The sequence below is a fragment of the Tauraco erythrolophus genome, chromosome 22 (genome assembly GCF_009769465.1).
Source record: "Tauraco erythrolophus isolate bTauEry1 chromosome 22, bTauEry1.pri, whole genome shotgun sequence".
Lineage (NCBI taxonomy): Eukaryota > Metazoa > Chordata > Aves > Musophagiformes > Musophagidae > Tauraco > Tauraco erythrolophus.
Window position 1 is genome coordinate 5956603 of NC_141486.1, and position 22152 is coordinate 5978754.

A 22152-nucleotide genomic window follows, 5' to 3' on the forward strand; every position below is an offset into this window, starting at 1 on the left:
GACGCTTCAGCCGCGCTTCGGCTGCAGCACCTTTATCAACACCGCTACAGCAAAAGGGAAACTGCACAGCAGTTTTTGCAAGAACGCTTGCTTAGAAACAGTCTCTCCCCTACCCCTCTCGGAGGGCACCAAATTCTGCTTTTCTGCCTTATCTCTGACTTCACAGACTGGTTTTCCCAGGAGTCAGTGCCTTTCTCATTCACCCTTTCTACATCTCCCCGTTTTGTATCTCACTCAGTCCCTCTCCTGCACGTGCCTCTCTGCAGGTCTCTGGAAGCAGCAGGATAAGATAAAAAGTTTTGCTATTGTTTATTTTGATTTGAATCCTTGGGGTTGATTTTTCTGTTTCACACTCCACTAGCTCCAGGGTACATCAAAATCTGGAAGACAGCTGTATGCGTTATGCCAAGTCATGGCTGCACTAGAGCCTCTGTGCACAAGTTAATCTGATGCAGAACTACAGAGCTTCATGGCTGCACTGCTTCCACAGGGCAAGGGACAACCAAGGAGGTCAGAAGCAGTCTTACACTTTAGCTACTATGCTTATTCAATGGCCTGGGGGCCTGCCAGCCCACAGAGTAAACTGGCACAGCCAAGAGTTTGCCCCAAGGATTTCTGCTGCTGCTGTATGTCTACAGCATTTCCAAGGATGCCAGTATATCCTAGCTTTATGTTTAGTAGACCTTACAGCATGATCTGGCCCAATTTTTGAGGTGCACTATGCACACATATTTTTAGATGTCCTGAAAGTAAGACAGAGATGTTGCTACATTCTTCTGATGCACCCCTGTAAACCCATAACCAAGGGTTACCACATCCAGTCAACTCACTTTATGCTCACAAAGCATAAAGCAAGAATTTCTGATAGAGCTGCACTCCACCCCTAGCTCAGTTTATATTAACACATACCAAAGTCTGTATGTACAGAAATTTCTCTCCATTAGAGAAAGTTACACAGCTCCTGTGCTACATTTGTAGGAGGGGAAGAAGAGAACAGACAAAGGAATACATTGGGAAGAGGCTCAAACACACACAGGCATTACCATTTTTACCAACTTCCTATGGTCTGCTTTCCTTCTATCTAGAAATGTGTTTTCCCTCTTAATTATTGCTGGGGCCTAGGTAGGCAAGTACCTTTAGGACATGAGAGTCTGAAATACAGGAGTGTTGGTCAGCCCCTTTTGAGGGATCAGCACTAGGATCTTGCACAAGGTTCATTCAAACAGACTCTGTACTGCAGACCATTATGAATATACAGGTTTTAGTAAGTACTGTTCTTATTCAAGCCTGTTGATCGAGGGTTTTATCCATGCTTTGATTCCTTCTCTGGTTTCATGAGATTAACTCTGATTTTAGAAAAAAGGTTTCAAAATCATCACTCCCAGTCACAGGACTTCTGGTGCTGGAACTTTCTGAAAGCAGTACACCAAATATAACAGGACATACAATAATTTCATCAGCAAGCAACATTTGAAGTCTGTCTGAAAGATGTCAGCTTCCCACAGTCCTTGCAGACACCACATAGAAGGTGTGCTAAAATATGAGCATTGTTCATCACCTTAACCATCCCAATTGAAAAGTCTGGGCAGGATAGTCGCAGTCACCTGTGTGACTCCTTTTGGCTACGAGTGACCCAGGTTAAATTCTTTAAGTGCCACTGAGAGCTGTGACCCCAGGAATTCTGGCACACAAGGACAGTGCCTTGTGTCATCCCTGCTGAGCAGGCCTGCAATGGGAGCAGATTGGATCTAAGTGCTTCTCTCCCGAGCTGTGATCACTGACTAGATGGATAATCCCTTTATGGGCTGCTGCTCTACAACTGCAGTCCAGCAACCAATCCAATCTGTGAGCTAGAACCAGGCCCAGGGGGATAATTCCCCTCCTACTTCCGTACAACATGGTAAAATCTACTTGTTTCCATAGAAACAAATCAGTTTGATGTCCACGCAGCTCCTGCATCCCTCACTGCTGTGCATCAGCCCCAAGCTGCTGAGGCTGAGAGATTTCAGGCAAGTGTCTACAGCTATAGGTCAAGAGTTTCAGGAGGTACTCCTGGCATACAAAACCAGCCATCTCACCCAAGATGTCATTTGCTTCAGTTCATCTCTGCTGTGAGAGAATTAATCAGGAATATTCTTCCCTTCCTCCATTTTGAGGGTTGACTTATCTGCCAGATCCCTCCCTACTATCTTCCTGCAGATGGGTTAGCCCAGAATACGCAAGGACGTAGAACACAGATGGCAAAGGAAAACGGCACTCCAACACCTCAAGTGCACTTGTGAGCAATCTCCTCTTTGTATTTTTGCAGGTAAAATCTGTAAAGGGATTTTCTTGTTTGGAACTCTGGATTTTACTGTGGAGGATTATTTAGAGAGTGGTACAGCCTACAGTGCATTGCCTGATCTCAAAAAGTCACTGCCCATTATAGCAAATACCGCATTGACTCCAGGCTGCAGCACTGGGGAAGGAAAGAATCTTGAGAGAACAGAAAATTGCAGCACTGCTGCTGTGCAGCTTCCTCTGGGATCTTTTGGATAATAGAAGATGAAGTCCTGGATCTTGCTTGCTGCCTTGGGATATTCAAGGTAAAGAATAATATAGCACTGATTCTACACGACAATATCAGGAACTCAAGGGAATAAGCAGTCTGGTGTGTCCTGAATGGATGTGGCAGGAAGGAATACATGTTTGTGGAAATTACAGCTTTGATTTCAAGGATTACAATCCCAGGAAAAAGAAAACAAGGCTGGTTTCACTCATTTAACAAACACAAAAGCAACACCAGATCTGAGTAGCAATACTAGAATTCAGGGGAAAAGCACCCACAGTACTGGCTGGGTCCAGAGGCCTCCGGAGCCATAGGTATAAGAAATATTGCACTAGCATGACGTGTTATCTGCTCCAGAAGCTGTAAACCAGACCTGTCTGCCTTGCTTAATTTTCACCATTGTAGCATGAAAGCAAGTTTTCCTTTTCCTCCCACCAAAGCATATATATCCTGGCAAAAAAAAAAACTCATATAGATTTTACCTCCAGCATATCTCTGCAACTTCCAGTCAGTTTCCAAGAAGACAATACCACGCATCAACAACACCCCAGAGCACCAAATTAGCCCAGTCCTGACAGCAATCATGAAGAAACAGGTTTTTTACAGCCATAAAGGTAAACCCACGACCCAGCATCTTTGCTTGTCTCTTTCTCAAGCCGCATTGATCTGTCATAATACTGCAGTAACACTGCTCTGCTTCAGCACAAGCAAATCTACTGACAAATCCTGGCTTTGCCATAACAGAAGGTTTGCAGCCCTCAAAAACATGACCCATACAGCACCTGCAACTTGAGCTGTGAGAAAACAAAAGGACAAGCTGTACACTAAAACTCTGGGACAGGAATGACTGATGGGAAAGCACAGCCACAATAACACCCTAGGATTAATGTATGCTAAGACCAGCAAGCAACAGACTGACCTTGCTATTTCCCACCAACAGTGTCTTAATCTGCCCTAGCTCTCTGGAGTCAGGCTGCAGCTGAGTCTAGACTAAAGGCTGTCTTGCAGTAGAGGTTCTCCAGCATTCGGGGACACCACTAGAATGCGCAGCAGCAACTAATATTCAAGCTATTTGTCACACAGAAACTGACAAAAAAGGGTTTATTCCCCTTTTAGCCCTTCTCTCCTTCAGGGAAGGTACAATGGCAGACTCAAAGATACCAAACACTCATGGTAAGCGTCATCTTAGATTTCTTGTCGGAACTCCATCACCTCTGGAGTGCTGGTATGTGCTGCAAGACCTAAGAAAAGAACAAACATAGCTCACGGCGCATTTCATCATTGCAGTATGACACTTCCTCCACTCCCAGACAGCACTGTATTCTAGAAAGAGACAGTCTCCCCAGAGCCTGAACACCATAAAGGGTACAGACAACTGAAAGGGTTCATCGGAAGAGGCAAAATCACTTTCATGAGCCCACTAATACAAACTCAAAGCAGAAACTGCATGAGGAAAGGGGGTGGTACCTCAAGCTATGATATGCTATTAGTGGCCAGACATGGGTGGTAGATTTATAAAATGAATTCATGTACCCTGACAATTTATCTGGAGTCAGTGGTAAGAAGCAGAGTGTGTTGTGGATGAGGAGGTAGGCTGCTTCCCCTCCAACAGGCCAGGCATGAAGGACGGTTCTGTGGGGTAACAGCGTTATGGCACACTCGGGCATCCTGACCAAACTGTCCAAGGTGCATGGTTGTCCTGCAGAGGGAATTTAAGATGCCAACTTATATCTCCACTCTGCTTGGAGTAGTATGCAGGAACAGTGCCAAGCTCCTTGCTATGCACTGCACCTCTGCAGTTTCAGATATAATTAGGATCACCCTAGCTGGAAACGTGGTGCAGAGGCACTACTTCTTAAGCCCTTGAAGCAAAACCAGCAAACTGACTGCTAACACCTCTAGTGCAGAGCAAAGTCAGAGGCATTAAACTACTTCAAAAACCACACAAGACATCTCCATTTCAGGCTACACCAGAACAAAAGTTGGATCAATGGTCCCAGAAGAGATCAGCTTTTGACCTCCCAGACAGTTCCAATGCGTCTGCCAAAGTCCTTTTGATCAACCAGTGGGACAGCACTTCTCATGTCCCAGGAAACATTTTTCTACAGTCAAGTTTGAACACTGACCATAGGAGGTGACAAAAAAAGACAAGTTTATAAACAGATACACATCCACAGAATTTCTAAAGGGGTACAAGTCTTCATGGAGAACTTTTAGAGCTTAAATTCAAAAAGCAGAACAGAGTCAAAATCCGTGTTGTCTATTAATGGGCACTCTGAATCTATAGCAAAATTGTGGCATAGTGACCTAGACAAACACAGAGTCTTCTGGTCTTCCATTCCTTTCCCTATTTTCCACAAGTAAAGGGTTTATCTAAATTCCTTCCCCCGCCATCTTCCCCCACCCCTTCAAACCAATACACTGATTTCTGCTAACATCTGCTTTTGCCTGTCCAGGTGTCCAGTTTGAATTCAACTTTGTCCAAACAGAAGATGGCAAAAATATCAAGTGCTAAGGCAGTGCCTCACTTGTTCTTTTGCAGTAAGTATTCTTTAAATACCATTCTTTCAATAGCCTGTACAAATCCATCCAGAAAATGGACCTCTTTCTCTAAGACAAGTTTGGGATGCCAGGTAGTTTGCAGGCCTGGCATAACACACACATTTTGTATGAACAGGCATAAACAGAGTAATGCGTAGGAACAGGAACATCAAATCAAAGTAGCACAGCCCAGAGGAAAGAAGTATATTTCTGGGATCTCTGCTGAGAGCTGCACTGATGTAGAAAAGGTGACCTGAGTTTCAGCACTGGAGCTGCAGCATCAGCTCTGCAGTGTGACACAGGTCATGCACCATTCCCTGAGGGTATTCTGTGTTTTGGTATGTACCATTCTCCTCCTTACCTCTAGCTATAACCTCACTGCAACACATCTCCTCTCAAGGCCACCACCATGCTCAGGCAGTTCCCAGCTATTCATAGTGGAGCTTCTATTAAAAGTAAAAGCACAATCAGCTTAAGAAATAGCCAGAGATTACTCAGGAGATCACAGCAGCCAGAAAAAGAGAAAAACGAACAAGTGTATTAGAATCAAGGGGCTCCATCCTGATGCAGAGCAGGGTAAGTCCAGAGTAAATCATAAGCAAGTCAATGGAGCTAAATATCAGCACAAAAAACTGTGAGGGCTAGAGCTTTGTTTTTTACTGCATTAATTCTGAACTAACAGGTCATCAGGTGTATTCCCCTGCTGACAGAGAATTGTTCCTGTGCTGTCAGGCAGGTGGCAAACAGTTATTTTCATTATAAGCCTCTGTTCATAGAGGTTTATAATTACTTGGATGAGGAAGAGCTCTCAGAGCCGAAACAGTCTGTTAATTTGTTGTCAGAGCCCTGAGCCAGATCCTACATAACTTACTCTGCCTTTATACATGCAAGAGTGGCAGGAAGGCAAAGAGGAGGAACTGAACAAAGACTTCAAGAGTTTTGCCTTTAGGTATCTCTTTCATTGTTCCAAGAAATTCAGCAGTCTCCCCCATCCCTGGATCTCCATTCTCAAAAAAAAGCAAAAATAATAGCTTTTCCTAGTGCTCTCCAGGGCAAGTTAGCTCTGCTGTAAAAATGCTTGCAGATGTTGAGAACCGACTACTCAGCATCTCTGTAGACTTCTGCCTATTGATACTTTGAGAAAGGGTCTAAATACAGCCAAAAAACTACTCTGAAATATGTCTGCAGTTTATCGTCAGCTTTTGTACAGCATAACAGCAACACAGCCTGGCTCTTCAGCCAAAATCCACAGCAGCGTCAGTTTAATATTGGCTATGTCCTCTCTCAGGCATCTCGTATACTAGACTGGCTGCTCTCAAATCAAGACTGTTTCACAGCCACAAAATGACAGCCCTAGCATAGTAAGACAGGATCCCAGAAATTCTCATGTTTGTTATGATAGAATTAACTCTTCATCCTTCAACATAGCTGCAACAATGCAATCTAAAGCAATAAGAAAGGGAGTGTTAAAGGGGACTGCTGAGGCAATACATTATTAAAATAGTATTTTCACCCCTAGAGACCAGAGTTCAATTCTCATTTCAGTCACAAGTGAGGAACTGGGTTTATTCCAAACCTCATTTTGTATAATTTATTGTCCATTGTGACTGCAACACAAGTATTTTAGCAGAGCTTAGAGTTTTAGGACTAAGCTCTGATTTTTAGGAAGGGAAGAGTTGATAATGCAGGTCTCAGAAGTTCTGGGATTCTTTATACTTGTCTCCAAGAGTACTTAGGGAAACAGCATCTTTTAAAGAAAACTTATCCTCAAATATCCATGTTAGAAATTGATGTTTTCAAAAACAAAAAAGCATAAAAGCTACACTGGTCTTCTGTTAGCTTAATTGCTGCGTCCAGGGCTCCAAGAAAAGCCACACAAGTCACAAGACTTGCAGAAAAGTGGCAGAAGTTCACAAGTTTGCCTCTAGTCAGCAAGACACAGCTTGAGGAGCTTGCATAATGTCTGCTTCCAAGATGTTTCCAAAAGCATGTTAAGCTGAACTGCAAGAAGCTACTGACTAGGGACTGAAGCACCATCTCTTCCATTTGGTCATGGCTGGATTTGCCAAAGCTTTCAGAGTATCTAACACGGCAGAGAACAATCAGAGACACTGTTAGATTTTAGACTCAGGGCTCATTCTTCCTGTACTGTGTCTCAAAGGAAAGCAAAGCAGTTACCTATTATAGTCAGCACCAGCCCAGGGGCTGTGGCAAGCTTGAAGGTCACTCAGGAAGCAATCATCAGCAACTTAATTGTCCTGTCCACCCATCTATATTAACAGCTTAAGAAAATTACTGAACCACTCTAGATTCCATTGTTAAAGTATTAACTAATAGGACTTTGAAAGCAAAAAGCTGGACAGAAGTATAAAGTACCAACGAGTCACCTGGAATAACTGTTTAAACATCTAACATTAAATTGTGCCCTCAGTTGCCAGTCACAATGTTTTGATGCAAATGCTTGCCTGCTCCTCAGTAAACACTGAGATGTTGTCTCAGTCCCCTCTTCATAGCCACAACAATATTTATAGTAGTTAGTCCTAAGACATCCAATTTTCATGACTAAACTCCAAGTCACTCAAAACTAAGCATGATGCATGCTTTAGAAGGATCACAGATAAATGTAAAAATAGAATAGCTTTTTGGAGCTTTTCAGAACCAAAGCTTTTCTTGCTTGCAGTCTGATCATTTCCAGGCCTGATTGACCATCTGAGTGTTTCAAGTCACTAGGGACAAAAGCCTGGGCTCATTCTTCTATAGGGCTGTGCTACCCATCCCTCCTCCGAAAGACTACGCTCAAGAATCCAAGTGCTACCAGCTCATCTAGTGCAGCCTCTCATCTCCCAACACTTTCTAAGAATACTCTGACTCCTCAAATTCAGTACCTGATCTCTGCCAGCTGCCAAAGGTGCTTGCATCAGTCCCAGCCTCTCTGCAGAGCAAACCTAAGTAATCAGCAACATTGGGCAAATAAGGCTGCATGAGCAGCCACTTCTGGAGAGAAAGCATGTCTTCCAAAGGGCTCAGGCAGACATTGTTGTACCATCCTTGCAGAGTTTTAATTTATTGTTAGGAAGAAGTTTCCATCTTTACGGTTAACTTTTTCTAGTGTTATTTCAAGTGTCCATTAATGATATACACCTACATGGCATGACAGACCAACAGCCTCTCCTTTCTACAGATGGAGAAAAAGATATAAAAAAACATCAGTCACAAGAATTTAGTTTCAGAGCTGAGAACAGAACTCTATCTTAAGGCTGAACACACCTGTCTCCCTGTTTCAGAGACAAAATTCCTTTACCTTGAGCTTTCACTCTATTGGGATGTGCAAAACCACGTCTGAGATTAGGAAAAGAAAACTTCAAGTGGAATGAGAAATTGTCCCACTAGTGCGCTATTTTCCCACCATACATGACTAGATTTCTTTTTTTTTGACCAGATTAAGTTTTCGCTCTCCTCCCAACTAGCAGTACTCTGACTCATACGGTTACAGATCTGCGAGTCCAAGAAGGAAAGTATTACACCCAAAATTTTTTGAGTGTTTTTTTAGTGGCATATCAAGGAAGTAGGTTTACCCTGCATACTACCAGTAAATTTCCTTTCAGAGACACCACCTCAAAACCAATTTTACATTGGGCTTATAGGCTGAACACCATATGTTTCTAGGTGACTGCCTGCCACCCCTTCAGTAAATCTTCTGGTTTTGCCACTCAAATGCACCACATGAAACAAAAATCTGAGTATTGGCTCACATGGGTGTAACACACATGGGTTTGCTCTTGTCTAATAAATTTGCTGCTCAAGGCATCATAATAAGTTTCACTCCAGTAGCCAGAACCCAGCAAGAACTATTTTCTTGATTAACTTACATTGAGGAAGAAACTTCCATTTCTTCTCAAAAAAGCTTATCTTAAAGATGCTAAGAAATCCCTCCTCAGAAGAACTTTTACTCACACTTGCACAGACTGGCTCAAACTTGAAGTTAAGTACGAAGTAGGGACATTCAGTAACTCACCATATCAGGAAGGAGATTAGCTTCCTGCCTTAGAATAACATTTTCAGAAGCTGCCTCAGATAGGAGGTGCTGCAGACAGACTCCCACACCTTCTATTTAAGTCTAGCGGAGTTCTGCCTGCTCCAAGCATCTGGAGAAGTCAGGTTCAAGGACTTGACTTGGCATCCCCAGCTAGGTATTGAACTATGGCTCCTGAAAACAATCAGTTGCCTTTAAAATTAGAAGTTTGTCTTTGCTTTGCCTTTTTTTTTTTTTAACTGTGTGAAAAGTTATAAGCATATGTAGTTCTGAAAAACAGTAACAGCTGACAGTTTTAGCATAGGGGAACGCTTTTGGGAACTTCTCACTTCTTTCCCCCACTGCTTTTGTAGACTCTTTACAGCCCTGTATCACGACATACTGCTTACAGAGCAAACACACAGAAACCCACACCACTTACCCATCTCAAAGCACAGCAAGGACTAGTCAAAGCTCAGGATGCTCCAAGATTCCAAACACGAGGATTAGCATAGTAACAAGGAAGAATCAACACTAGCAAAGAAGGCATCCTCCAGATCTGCCAGCTATCAGGTGATGAATTCCAGCAATGACAAGGCAACCTGTCATTTTCACACACCCGTAGGTCCAGGTAAGCCCCAGTTTGCACAATACTGAGCATTGGCTTCTAAACTGGAGATACAGCTGGTGTCCTTTCCCTGGGTAAATTGATATGATCCAAGACATGCCATAATGATCTCTTTCTAGTGAATATAAGGCTAGTGGGCAGTTACCAGAAGTACAAGATCACCATTAAAGAGTTAAGCTGAAGAATACAGTCAGACAGCGAGATCTGCAGAGAACATCCAACTGCTGCAGGAAGTAGAAGAGATATTAGACACGTATTTATTTGAGCCAACCTCTGTAACATTGTCCTGGTTTTAGCTGGGACACAGCCTAACCCACAACAAACATTAAAGCACATAGTCAGAGGGCAAACACAGGCAGAGACTGCTGCTGCATCTACATTGAGATTCATGCTTTTTTTCTTTACAGCCATCCATTTTATGTTACATTTTAACTTAATTATGTATTTCCTCTTAGCATTCCTCCTCCCACAAGTGTTTGCTGAGAGCTGTAAAGATTTCTCTTAAATTATTTTATCTACTGTAACACATTGTCCGTTTCCCCCAGTGCTCCATATTTCCTTCCTTTCTCAAATAATCTGAGATGAAAATAGGTATTTTCTTCACTGAAGACCAAAGGCTTGCTGCCATTTGAAGGACTATTATTTGACCACAACTTATTTCTCTCAACAGCAGCATTCTACTCATGGCTTTTGCACCATCCTCTGCATCCCTAAACAAGTCAGTTCCCAAGCAATGCCTATGTCTTTAACTTGCAAATACATAACAGCATTTGGTCAGCTCACAGATGTGTTTATCATACAACAATTAAGGGTCCATGACTTGCAATTACTCTCTCTACCAGCACTCTGGGCATGTAAATGTATCTCAAAGCAGAACAAAAGAAAAAAAGACAAAACAGAAGAATCATATTTAAGGATCCCTTTTGGGGCCAGAGCAGAGCAAGTTAGTGTTATCATCTAAATTTAAACCTGCCACGGAAGTACTGTGTTCATGCTCAGCATTACCCAGTACAGCAGACATCCTCAATCTATACATAACATAGCTATGATTTTTAGAAGATTTAAGCCCTCAGTTCTCAAAGCATGTGCTACAGCAGAAGCCTCAGCAACTTAAAAAGCACAAAGATCGTTGACAAAACAGTTTTCCTGTAGTACATGAACAGGCCAAGTATCTGCATTTCTGCATGCATCCCTATAGTATCTTTCACTTCTAGATAGTTGTCAAATACTGCTGTTGGTCTCTGAAGGTATTTTGCAGGAGAAGCTTCCTACGAGAAAACAAAGTGTGTGTTATCAAAGAAGTCATTCCTTCATCATGTCTCAGGGGTGTAAGTATTTATCTCTAAACAGCTGGGGAAGGTTGAGATACGAAGATATTGAGTTACTACTTAAAATTACACTTGAAGCAAAACTAAACCCTGTGGCCTCAAGAACTAGCTTTGTGTTTTCAGTACGTGACACTGCAAGGCAAAGATGGAGTTGCAGCACATGCTGCCTGGTCTTGTCAGGGCAATGACTGTAGCACAAGTACCAAGCTTAATAGATACTTATCCTTACCACCACCACAAGCATTGCAATGCTGCTTTTTCCCTGCTCTTTTACACTGAAATTTCAGTTTGCTAGGAGAGGCAAGGCTAGCCCCACACTGTTGAGTTTAGGTTCACGCCTGCCTCCAGTTTCCTTCCAGGCAACCTATAAACATCAGCTAACAGCATATACCATCAGAGTCTGGTGATACACTTCTAGGTATCTCTATTTGATTTGGGATATAAAAACTCCCAAAAGAGGATGCTTTTAGGGCTAATGCCCAGGTCTGGGATCAAGTAAACCCTGATTCACTTCCCATAACTTTGGCACCGCTTAGCTCCCTTGATCAGAAACAAGATGGTTTCACCTCCATTCAAGTCCTTCCACCTACTGTTCCCAGTCCTTAGTCACCACCTCCTCAGCAGCCCCCTTAAACCATCTGTTCTCCAGAAGTCAGAGGTGCCTTATTTTCTCCTTGAAGAGCAATGCAGCTGTCCTAGCAGGGCTAAGCAGCATGCTGCCTTGGATCAGACAACAAGAACAAAGCAGACATTTATGCAACCACCTGAACACAATCCCAGTTCTTTTGGGTTTTGTCCTTTGTAAAGCAGAGATAACAGTCATACTCCCTCAAATCCAAAGATTTGTGTAACAGTGCTTTGAGATTTTAGAATTAAAGACACTTATATTTGTTATTTTCACATGGCAAAATAAGAGTGGCATGAAGATGGATGATTTTACAAACAGCTTTGTGGGCTATCTTGTGCATCCCCCACTTGTCGGTCATTTGGGCTCTCAAGTTGAATTAGCACAAACCACATGCTTTGTTCTTGTTATTAGACCAATTTTGCTGGTACTGGTGCCTGCTCTAAGACCTTCTAATTTAAGAAAGGTGGCAGCAGGGAAGTAACACCATCATAAGAATGGACTAAAGGACCCCCGAGGTCCCCCTTCCAACCCAAGATATCCTACGAGCCCATAACCACACCAACAGGAAATGCCTGGAGCTGACCCAATTCACCTTCCTTCCAGTACTGTGGCCCACAACAAACCAGTCTACCAAGAGATGTGTCACTTGTCTGGCTTCTACATGGCTTCTCTTGTTTCTTCAGTGATTTTTAACACCATCAGCAGGTACCCTAATCACCATGCTGAGTCCCCAGCAGCAAAAGCACACAGAGCAGCCACATGGACATCTGGTATTACAAACACAGGCTCTGCACTGTTGGATAATCTGTTAACAGCAGAGTAAGTGACACTGGAAGAGTAATTAGCAGCAACTAGCAAACCATCTCATTCAGGAGGAAAAAATATTTATCTGGTAAGGCATGTAACTAAACATTGATTGCAGTCAGCATCACCCCTCTGTGCTTCCAGCTTGTGTGGGATCCAGTGCCACTGCAAGGTGCCAGCAGCAGCCCCGGACTGAAGTGCTGCACAGCCACAGGCTCCGTCTGGCAGTGGGGGCAAGCGTGCTGCCCTACTATGTGAACATGCCTTGATGACAATTTGAAAGGAACCCTGCAAGGTACTGAGTGGGCAAACCAGTCCTGACAGGGCCTCCAGTCCCTCTGCTGAACCATCCCCATCAAGCACATGAGTCAGTACCAACTGCATCAGCATTTGTTCTTGCACAATTTTCTACCCGCTCAGAGAAACTCATCAGCACTCACATTCACTGCGCAGCGAGCAGCTGCTGGGCAATAGCTGCACCATCATCCTGGTATCAAGCTGCAGCAGTGACATATGCCATGTCCACACTACAGCAGTAATTGTATTTGCACACAGTCGGTCTACACACAATTTCTTCTTACGCCTATTCAGACAATAAAACAGCCCTGTCACAATTACATTGAGGAACCACCCTTTTTCTGGATATTATTCCCATAGCTTCTTATCATGGTTTCCAAAACCCACACAAAAAGAAAAGAGACTACACAACAGCAGGGCCCCAACATCATTTTAACAGGATTGGGTTTTGCAGCATATACACATACATTCTATGGTAAGATGTCTCATGTTACCAGTCTCTAAACTAGTCAGCACTCAAGGGTATCAGATGGAGAAAGACCTCTTCCCTTTGACATATTTTCCATTTCCACTCCAATTATTTCCTCTAAATGCTTTTCTACAGACAAGTCTCTCAGCTTCTGCTCAGGGGACCCTTCATTATTTCATTTTCTAAGAGCTGCAGCACTGTAACTTGCTGCTAGACAGACAACTGATGAGACACAGTGAGGTCACAAGTTCTCCTGGGGCAGGGGTCATCAGAGAAAGACAGAAAACAATTTAATTCATTTGCTCTCCACCAGGCAGATAAAATCCCCAGTTCTCAATTGGTGCCAGTGGAGATACATCAAGGATTAATACATCCCGTTCTGTTTGCCCAGTCTAAAACAGAGGGGCAGCGTACCCCAATACACTGACTGTCCTTCAACAAACCCTGCCCTGGCCCGACAGCCATACATTATATATTACGCCACTGCAGCACGGACTGCATAGATCCTCTGGAAAAGATTTACTCAGTTAGGCTGCCACTACTTAGAAAGCATGAAAACAGCAGAGCCACAGGTGAACCTGTTTCGCTCACACATTTCAGAAGACCTGTTTTCCCCTTCTTAGAAAGCTACAGCACAGCAAGTTTTTCACTTTGGTGGTAGGAATCACTATTTTCTTCCTATGTCTATGGACAAATAAGTAGATCCTGGTCTATGGCCTAAGGCTCAGAAAAACGTGTTCCTGCAACGTCCTTCCCTTGGCATGATTCCCAGCATCCCTGGAGGATACTGCATGGACTGCTGGAAGTCAACTAGAGAGGATCCCAAACTCTTTAAATGAGAAAGCAAGAAAAAAAATAAGAATCTTATTGCAATCATGCTTTCTTTGCACCAGATGCAATCCCTGTGCCTTCTTCCTAGTACACACAGCACACCCCGCACTCTCTGCTCAAGGCTACCCTTGCAGAAGTCCAGAATTTGGGGCTACTCGCAGCTAAACAAGCAACTCATACACACTGCAGACCCTTCCAACAGCAGAAAAGCTTTCTAAGCCACTCGGCAGAAAACAGCTTAAAACAAAAAGTGGGGGTGGGGGAACGACATCCAATAGATGTCACAAATGCAGTTTGCTGAAAGAGAGAGACCCACGCAATCATCTGACCAGGTATCACAGCAGTCACTGCTTTTAAGACAAGTCACCAGCAACCTGCATGCCTCTCATAGCATACAATAAAGACCTTGATGATTAAAACCTGTATATCATTGAAGACAATTAATTAAGGAGGCCAGAACCAAGGTGAGGAACAACCCCCCTCCCCAGGTGTTGTGTGTCTATGCTGGAGCAGATAACCAGGCAGCACGGTCTGCAATTTACTCAAGTTGCAGATGATGAATGCGAAGGTCACATGAAGGGAAGGCAGCGGTATATTCCCTGTCGCAAAATGGTACCACCCGGAGATTTGAGCATATGGGAGAGAGATAACCCCGTCCTTCCTATAGCCTCCCCGCAGCTCCTGACATGGCATCCGCTATGGAAGACAGCGAGACAGGGCTGGGGGAGGGGGACGGAGCAGATTAAACTTACACACACCGCGGCACCCCCCCCGCTCCCCTTTCCCGGTGACAACATCCATCGCTCGGAGCCCCGCAGAGGGGGCACCCCGGCCCGGCGGCCCGCATGGCGCAGGGGCCGGTCCTCACTGACATTCCAGCCCCCTCCTCTCCCCCGTTATGTAACGACTGGGGCACACCTCCTGGCGCAGGGGGGTGCGGTGGGCTCCTACCGGCCCCGAAGGTGCAGCAAAGGGGGAGACCCCGCTGCGGAGACTCCCCCCGAGGCGGGGAGACCCCCTCCGTCCCTGCACCGCAGCGCCCGGGCGTCCTGCAGCGCTGCCCCGCTACACTGCACATGCAGCCAGCAGCCCTGCTGGTGAGCTGCACTGCCCGTGCGTGCAGCCGCCGTGCCCGTGCACCGCGCTGCCCGTGCGTGCAGCGGCTCCGTCTGCGCACCGCGTTTGTCCGCGCATCCCGCTGCCCGTGCACGCAGCAGCTATCTCCGCGCACCGCGCTGCCCGTGCGTGCGGCGGCTCCGTCCGGGCACCGCGCTTGCCCACGCACCCAGCAGCTCTGCCCGTGCCCCGCACTGGCCATGCAGCAGCTCTGCCCCTGCGGCGGGGCTCCCCAGGGACCCCCTTACCTCCCAACGAAATTCTCCAGCACGGAGCTCTTGCCGGCGCTCTGCCCCCCCACCACGGCGATCTGCGGCAGGTCGAGGTTGGCGTTCTGCCCGATGGCGGCGAAGGCGTCCTGCAGCCGGTTGACCAGCGGGATGAGGTCCTCCATCCCGCGGTTCCCCATGGCTGCGGCGCGGCGCTGGCTCCTGGCACAGGCGAGCTCACACTACCGCTTCCCGTGTCCTCACCGGCGGGTAGCCCAGCTCTCGCCGCCTCGGCCAGTGGGCACCGGCACCAGCGCGCCCCGCTCGCCACCGCCCGCTCCCGCCCGGGCTCGGCTCTCCCCGCCTCAGCGCGCCCCGCCGCGCCTGCAGACGGCCGCTCGCCGCCGCCAGGGGGCCTTAAAGGCGCCAGAGCCGCGCTGCATCCTGGGAAATGTAGTCCGGGCGGGCTGAGGGGAGGTCGCCCAGCGGCAGAGCCCTCTGACACCCCTTCCTCGGGGGTCAGGCGTGGCGCCGGGGTCTGCGCCCAGGGACGAGCCAGCTCGCTCCCCCGAAACCGGAGCAACGCGGGGTGTCCCCGAGCCTTGGAGGCTGCCTGGTGCCATGGTCCGTGAGTGGCGGGCTGAGGTACCTGTGCAGCCCGGTCAGCGCGGCCCACGGCACAGTCAGGCAGTGAACATACCTGTCCGTGAGCCCGTACAGCCCGGTCGCTACCCCTGCGGGGCTCAGTCACTGTATCGATGCAGTGCAGGCAATGCACAGGTGTGATTTGGTCAGTGTACCCGTATGGTTTGGTTACCACACCTGCATCTTTACATCCATACAGTTCAGCGGATACACCCACGCAGCTCGGTCACGGAACCTGTACAGGTGGCTGGCACACCTGTATGGAAGTGCTTTGTGCCAGGACAGTGCTTGTGGAACTGCCAGAGTACAAGAAATATTTGATATGATTGAATGGGAGACTGGTAAAAACACTGCTGCGCTTCTGCTGCTTCATCTTCATTCAAACACGGATGAAAAATGCGTCAATTTCTGTTTACAGCTGCAAAGCGGTCAATGGTGCTATATTTGTTTTACAGAAACATTAAAAGGTACTTCATTTTACCTACACAGATTTTTATTTTTAAAAATTTGTCTGCAATAAAGAGGAAACTGTTTGATTTTAAGCTTTTAAAAGGGCTGAGTTTTTAATAAGAATATAATACGAGGCCATATTTGATTTGAAAGCATAGCAGTGAAAACAAGTGCTCAGAAAAGAAGCCGATGGCTAGGGGTGACTCAGGAGGATGGAGAATGCTGCATTTCAAACACCTCTCAGTTCGCGCTACCCAGTACTCTTGTTCACAGCTCAGAGAGCTGGGGGTGGTGGGGGAAAGGAATAACAAAAATGCAACAGATTTTGAGCTGTATGTTTTGTTTTCAACAGCAACTTTTTAATTATAATGATTCTAAGGAACACTTCACAGATGTCCATCAAACATAATCCATGCAAAAATACCTACCTGGGCGTAGAGAGAAACTAGAACAATCACACAGAGAGGTGAATTTGCTTCGCTGTGTCAGTGCAGATGCCCAAAAAATTTTCTGGAAAATCACCAGTGTGCAGGTAAGCACACTGAAGGAAGGGAAGGGGGCTGCTCCATCTGTATGGGTAACACCATTGCAGGGCATACGTGGGCTGTTTTGGGGGCTGTTGATGCTATTTTTTCATCTCAGCAAATTGCCCAGTAAATCTCAAGAAACAAGTTTAAGAAACTCAATATAGACTGTGGACAAAAGTCTTTGAGCATCTTTGCAGCCTTTCTGATCATTCATGTTGAAAGAACCTGGAGAAAAAAAAACACACTTTTTTTTTTCCCTCAGAAGCTGATAGCTGCTCCTTGTTAGAGGTCACTACAAAAAAAACAGTGAAGAGTATCAAAGATTTAAAGAATGGTGTCACCTTCTTCCCTGGATGAGAGCTGATGCTCAGGGAACTTCAGACCATGAGGATCTTTGAAGCTTTATTTGAGGAACTGTAAGAAGAAAATTGTCCTCCTCCCAGAGGTTCCTGTAACCTGACATTCATCCACACAGCTCTAGTTTCCATGCAGAGGAAGACTGCCCAGTCACATCGCTGCAGTCATCTCACACAATATAACAGCTGTACTAATGAGCCTTAATGACCATGACCAGCCTTACAGGGGCTTCTCCCCACACCTGTGGGCCCAGGAGCTCTATTTAAGCTCAGCCCAGGGATATCAGTCCCTGATGAATTATAGAGAAGTGCTAGCTTGTGGTTTAGTTGCAGGCCGTGTGCCCATGGTGTCTTTGATTCTAGCTTCAACTTGTGGGTTGATTCCTTGGGTCTGTGTCATTGCTGTGGGTGCACCTGGTGATCACTAGACCTGGTCCTAATCTTGGCCTGCAGGTTGGTAACTCTGCTTGATCTTGGGCCTGCCTCATTGCTGCACTGTTGCTTTATGATCTGGACTTTTTATTAGACCTAGAAGTTATTTTTGGTCTGTCTTGCTTGCCTCTTTTGGGTGCTGTGGAACTGGGCCCTGGTTGGCAATACCCCTGCCAGCTGTGGGATTTACCCCTTTGGCTCTTGACTCCCCTTTCCCTGGGAAGCAGCCTTGTTCTTGGTGTCCTTTGACAACAGCGTTAGCTGCTTAGCTAGTACATAAAGGGGCTTGGCTCTGCTCCCCTTCTTGTCCCCCTGCGGATGTGCACCTGCATTAATACTTCCACAACAGCAACTATATTTGATTGTGACTGTCAGCATTTTTGGTAACAATAAAAGCATCAACCTGCAGGTAATTGTGTTCCACTCCCTGCTTCGCATTCTAAGCAGGTATTTTGTTCTGGCTGAGCCCACTTCAGTCCAGAAATAATAATTCAGGATTATACTCATTTTTTGGAAGAGCTAAAATTAAACTAATACCTTTGTTTGAGAAAGGTTTATGAAAGAATATTGAAAGTACAGTATGTCAACAGCTGATACTGAAGACTATGGAGGAGGAAGTAGAGTTCATGTTGCCAGTTAAGGGGTTGGTACAGCAGGAAGACTCAAGCACAGCTTCTTTGTATGTATTCTTTCTTATGTTCTCTGGTCTTATTTTTCTGTGAAACTGATACTTAATTCTTGGGAAATGTGGTTCTCGGGGGGGTCAGAGGGGTCCTTGCTCTAACTTACTGCAGTCTCAAAGGGCAAAAGTGCACTGGAGGGACAAGAGAGAGTTAATGGGGTGCTCTCCAGGTAGACAAGAAAGGACGAAAAGGGGTGGTGGAAGTGGTAAAAACCTGCAGAAATATTGGTGAACTCTACATAGATTTCTCAGCAGATCGATGTTAGTGTAAAACTGGAAGGTGCACAACGTGTGCTCCTGCTTTCCCTGCCTTGCAGAGATGCTTGTAAACAAACAAAACCGCAGCGTGTGCCTGCAGCGTCACCTCTGCAAGAACCCAGTATCGTGGAGTCTGTCTAAACCTTTCTGCAGCGACTGTAACCACACAACCAGAGACCCAAACTCGAGTATCGAGACAGCGAGGCTTGGTTTTTAAGTAGCTTTAGAAACCTGCACCTCCCATCGATGAAAAAGAGAACTGCAGGCACTCGGAATCACTCCTGAAGCCTTCCATTTTCTCTCCCGCAAGAAACTGAGTTGCAAGCATGTTAGCAGCAAACAGGCCTTTTGATTCTCTAATACCTCCCACCTGTGACTTATGCAGCAGCAGGTAGCAGTTATAGGAGGAAAAACGACTATGTCATCATCCTTCGTGGGAAATACTGAAAAACTGCGATGTTTGTGAAATAAAAAGGAATTATATAAACTGGAGCTGATGGGAAAAGTCTATTTCTTTCTACCTTGGTAGAAAAACTTAAGACATAAGCAAAGAAAAACAAGAAGGATGAGCGATTCCCCTCCTCTCAAGGTGCTATAAATGTTTCTGGATGTGAATCCCTAAAAATGCACAAGAGCATAACTGTGTGTGTTTCTCCGTATGGTTATCAACATAACAGTTTTGTACACTGATTTTGTCACCTTGTGCAACTAGAACTCCCGATTTAGTTAGCATAATTAGAAATAGACATTTGAGTGCTGGATTTTGTCCCTCATTCCTTGCCCTTGCAAAAATAACACATCTAGTCCTCAGAGAAAAAAGAAACAAAAACATGGAATACAAGTAGCTTACGATTCTCCAAGTTATCTGCAAACTGTTTCCACTGACTCAGGTAGAGCTGAGAATGTTCAGAGTGTTTCACAGTGGATCATGAAGTGAACGCTTCTGGTTCTTTTGGTTCCTAAAAAAATGTTTATAAACACAGGTAAGAATTTAAATCGAATGTTTACAAGCGGAGGTTAGAACGTAAGTTCCACAAAGAAAGAATCAGGGCTGGGATTGGTACTGTATCAATATAGAATATATTATACAGCTGACAAATAGTTAAAAAACTTTATTTAGCCTCTTAAATTTATATGACTATGTAAAGCTGCTTATAGAGATAGAACAAGTGTCTATTTTACAGTTATTTAAATGCTACTATAGTAACTTCATTCATCTCTTTTGGTATCAGTTGCTTGGAAAGAAAAAGTTTCTAATGTTCCTATTGGTTGGAAAAGATACCTGGAAAAAAAAAAGCAGCCTTTAATTTTTCATTTTCAAATATAGAGGTTTTTTTGTAGAATAACAAGTGAAATTCTTCCTCTTCTCTTCTGAAACAGGAAATTTGCTGAACTGGTCTGCAAATACCTCAAAAACAGGTAAAAGAAGGTAAATCTAGTGTACGAGACACCGGGTCAGGTTTATGTTTAGCGTGACTCCACAGAAGCCAGAATATACATAAGGAAGGAAATAAATGGAATGTTATAGACCATTAGGAAAGGAATCTGAACATGAATGTGAGTTTAATATCTTAAGAGCAACAAAGCTGATTTCTCTGTGCTTTCCGTACCCAGTGAGACAATACAAAATAGCTTCTGGAATATATTTTACCTTGTGAGACTGAAAATCAGTAATAGAAGCTGATTCGCCATGTGGCAAAACGGATATAAAACCAGTATCTTAGTTTATATCCTGTGGGCCTGTCCTGCCAATCAAGAAATACTGGGAATAGGTTTCTGAAGCAATAGAACAAAGAGTGGGTGCAAATATCCCTTAATGCACAGACCATTTTGCTTTGAAATGTTGTGTGCCACTGCCACATGTGTGAATACAGTCTTCCTCCAGATAAAACAAATGTGGAAAACAGTGTAATTTCGATAATTAATATCCGCTCTTGAGAGATATGGTGAAACTTGTCCCATTCTTTCAATGGACAGACCCCAAAAGCAGGGGAGAAACGTACTTTAAAGCTCCATTTGCCTTTTTCTCCAAAGATTTCGGGAAGTTTAAAGACGTTATGGTGAGAATGAGTTATATCCTAGTGAAATGGATGAGTAATAATACCATCTTTGCGGATTGCAGAGGAAATTGTGGGCACCACAGTATCTTGATGCTGTCGTAGGCACTGAGGAACACTTGGATTTTCAAAAGCTGTGTGGCTTCACCAAGGCTTGCATACCAAGTTTTTTCAAAGCCAAAATTAAAACATACAACTGCACAGTCCAGTCGTGTGTGGGGAAACTAGAAATCTCTGGTTATCAGCATGCCTGATCTGGTCCCTGGAACAAATTCGAATAGCCTGGCAAAAACTTGGCCATATAATGCCATCCAGCTCCCAAATAAAAGGCGTTCATATGGTCTGTCAAGAAATCTGCCAAGAAATTTCAAAACTTTGGTCTAATCATATAGAGGTGTAATGCAGGTTGCCTTACAGTGGTGATACAACTCAGCTGATGTCAGTCTCTGTATCACAGGGTACTTTCTGGGTCATTTTCTTGCCTTGGTCTTCTAATTTTTATTCTGTGTGGTTCACTCCTGCTGTCAATGAGACACAATCTTTGTGTTACCCCCCCGGGCCTCGTGGATACCTGGGCTATTACTGAGTCATGACGTAGTCTCTATTGTAGCACTGTATTTTTAACGTTCCACATATTCTCACATTATGACACGTATTTACCACTTCATATTGAATAGCAAGTGGCTTAATAATTGAAAAGCAGATGTTCCTTGCAGGAAGAAAACCACTGTTAGTAGATGAGAGGCTGAGGTGCATGTACTAACGCTCTGCACCGACAGTGAGTCCCTCTTGGCTGTCAGCTGAAGACAAACTGGTTCATTGTCTGTAGTGAAAGAAAGGCTCCCAGACCAATTTTCTGTGCTGTTACCTTATGGCTGTGTATGACTTTCAAACTGAACGGTGTGATTAGCTGAATCTGGAACCTTCTCTTCTGGGTTCAGTTAAGCTGTCTCTGGTAGGTGTGGTGTTTACATATGGCACATAGAGGCTTCTCTAAAGATCAGCCTTTGATTGTAGGTTAATGAAGCAGCGTGTGTCTTCACTTTCTACAGCCCTAATCCTGACTTGCGTTGTGTGTGTAAGGGAGTAAATCCACATCCAGGTTTGTATTCTATGCAGTAGTATATCTATGCATTGAGTTGTGAGTTGTTGGCTTATTGTTCCTAAACTCAGCAAGGCTGTTTATTTAATAATTTGTATATAGGACCTCACAGAAGAAAGCCCGGTCTTTGAGGGGAGCCTCTAGACTGTCAGAATATGATATCTAACAGTAACAAAACTGTAGACTTAGTTACTTACATCTCTCTTTAACATAGTGCTTTGTAGATTTCCAA

The 22152-nt window shown here is 44.7% G+C and overlaps 1 protein-coding gene across 7 annotated transcripts in view; it reads right to left on the reverse strand.

Moving 5' to 3' along the window:
• DNM1 (dynamin 1) overlaps positions 1-15611 on the reverse strand; it is a 71001-nt gene extending 55390 nt beyond the window's left edge. For all 7 annotated transcript variants that reach the window (XM_086625334.1, XM_086625333.1, XM_086625331.1 and 4 more), the window contains exon 1: positions 15451-15611. In XM_086625334.1, the coding sequence (XP_086481460.1) occupies positions 15451-15611 (161 nt within the window). The remainder of the gene's footprint in view (positions 1-15450) is intronic.
• Positions 15612-22152: the final 6541 nt, after the last annotated feature.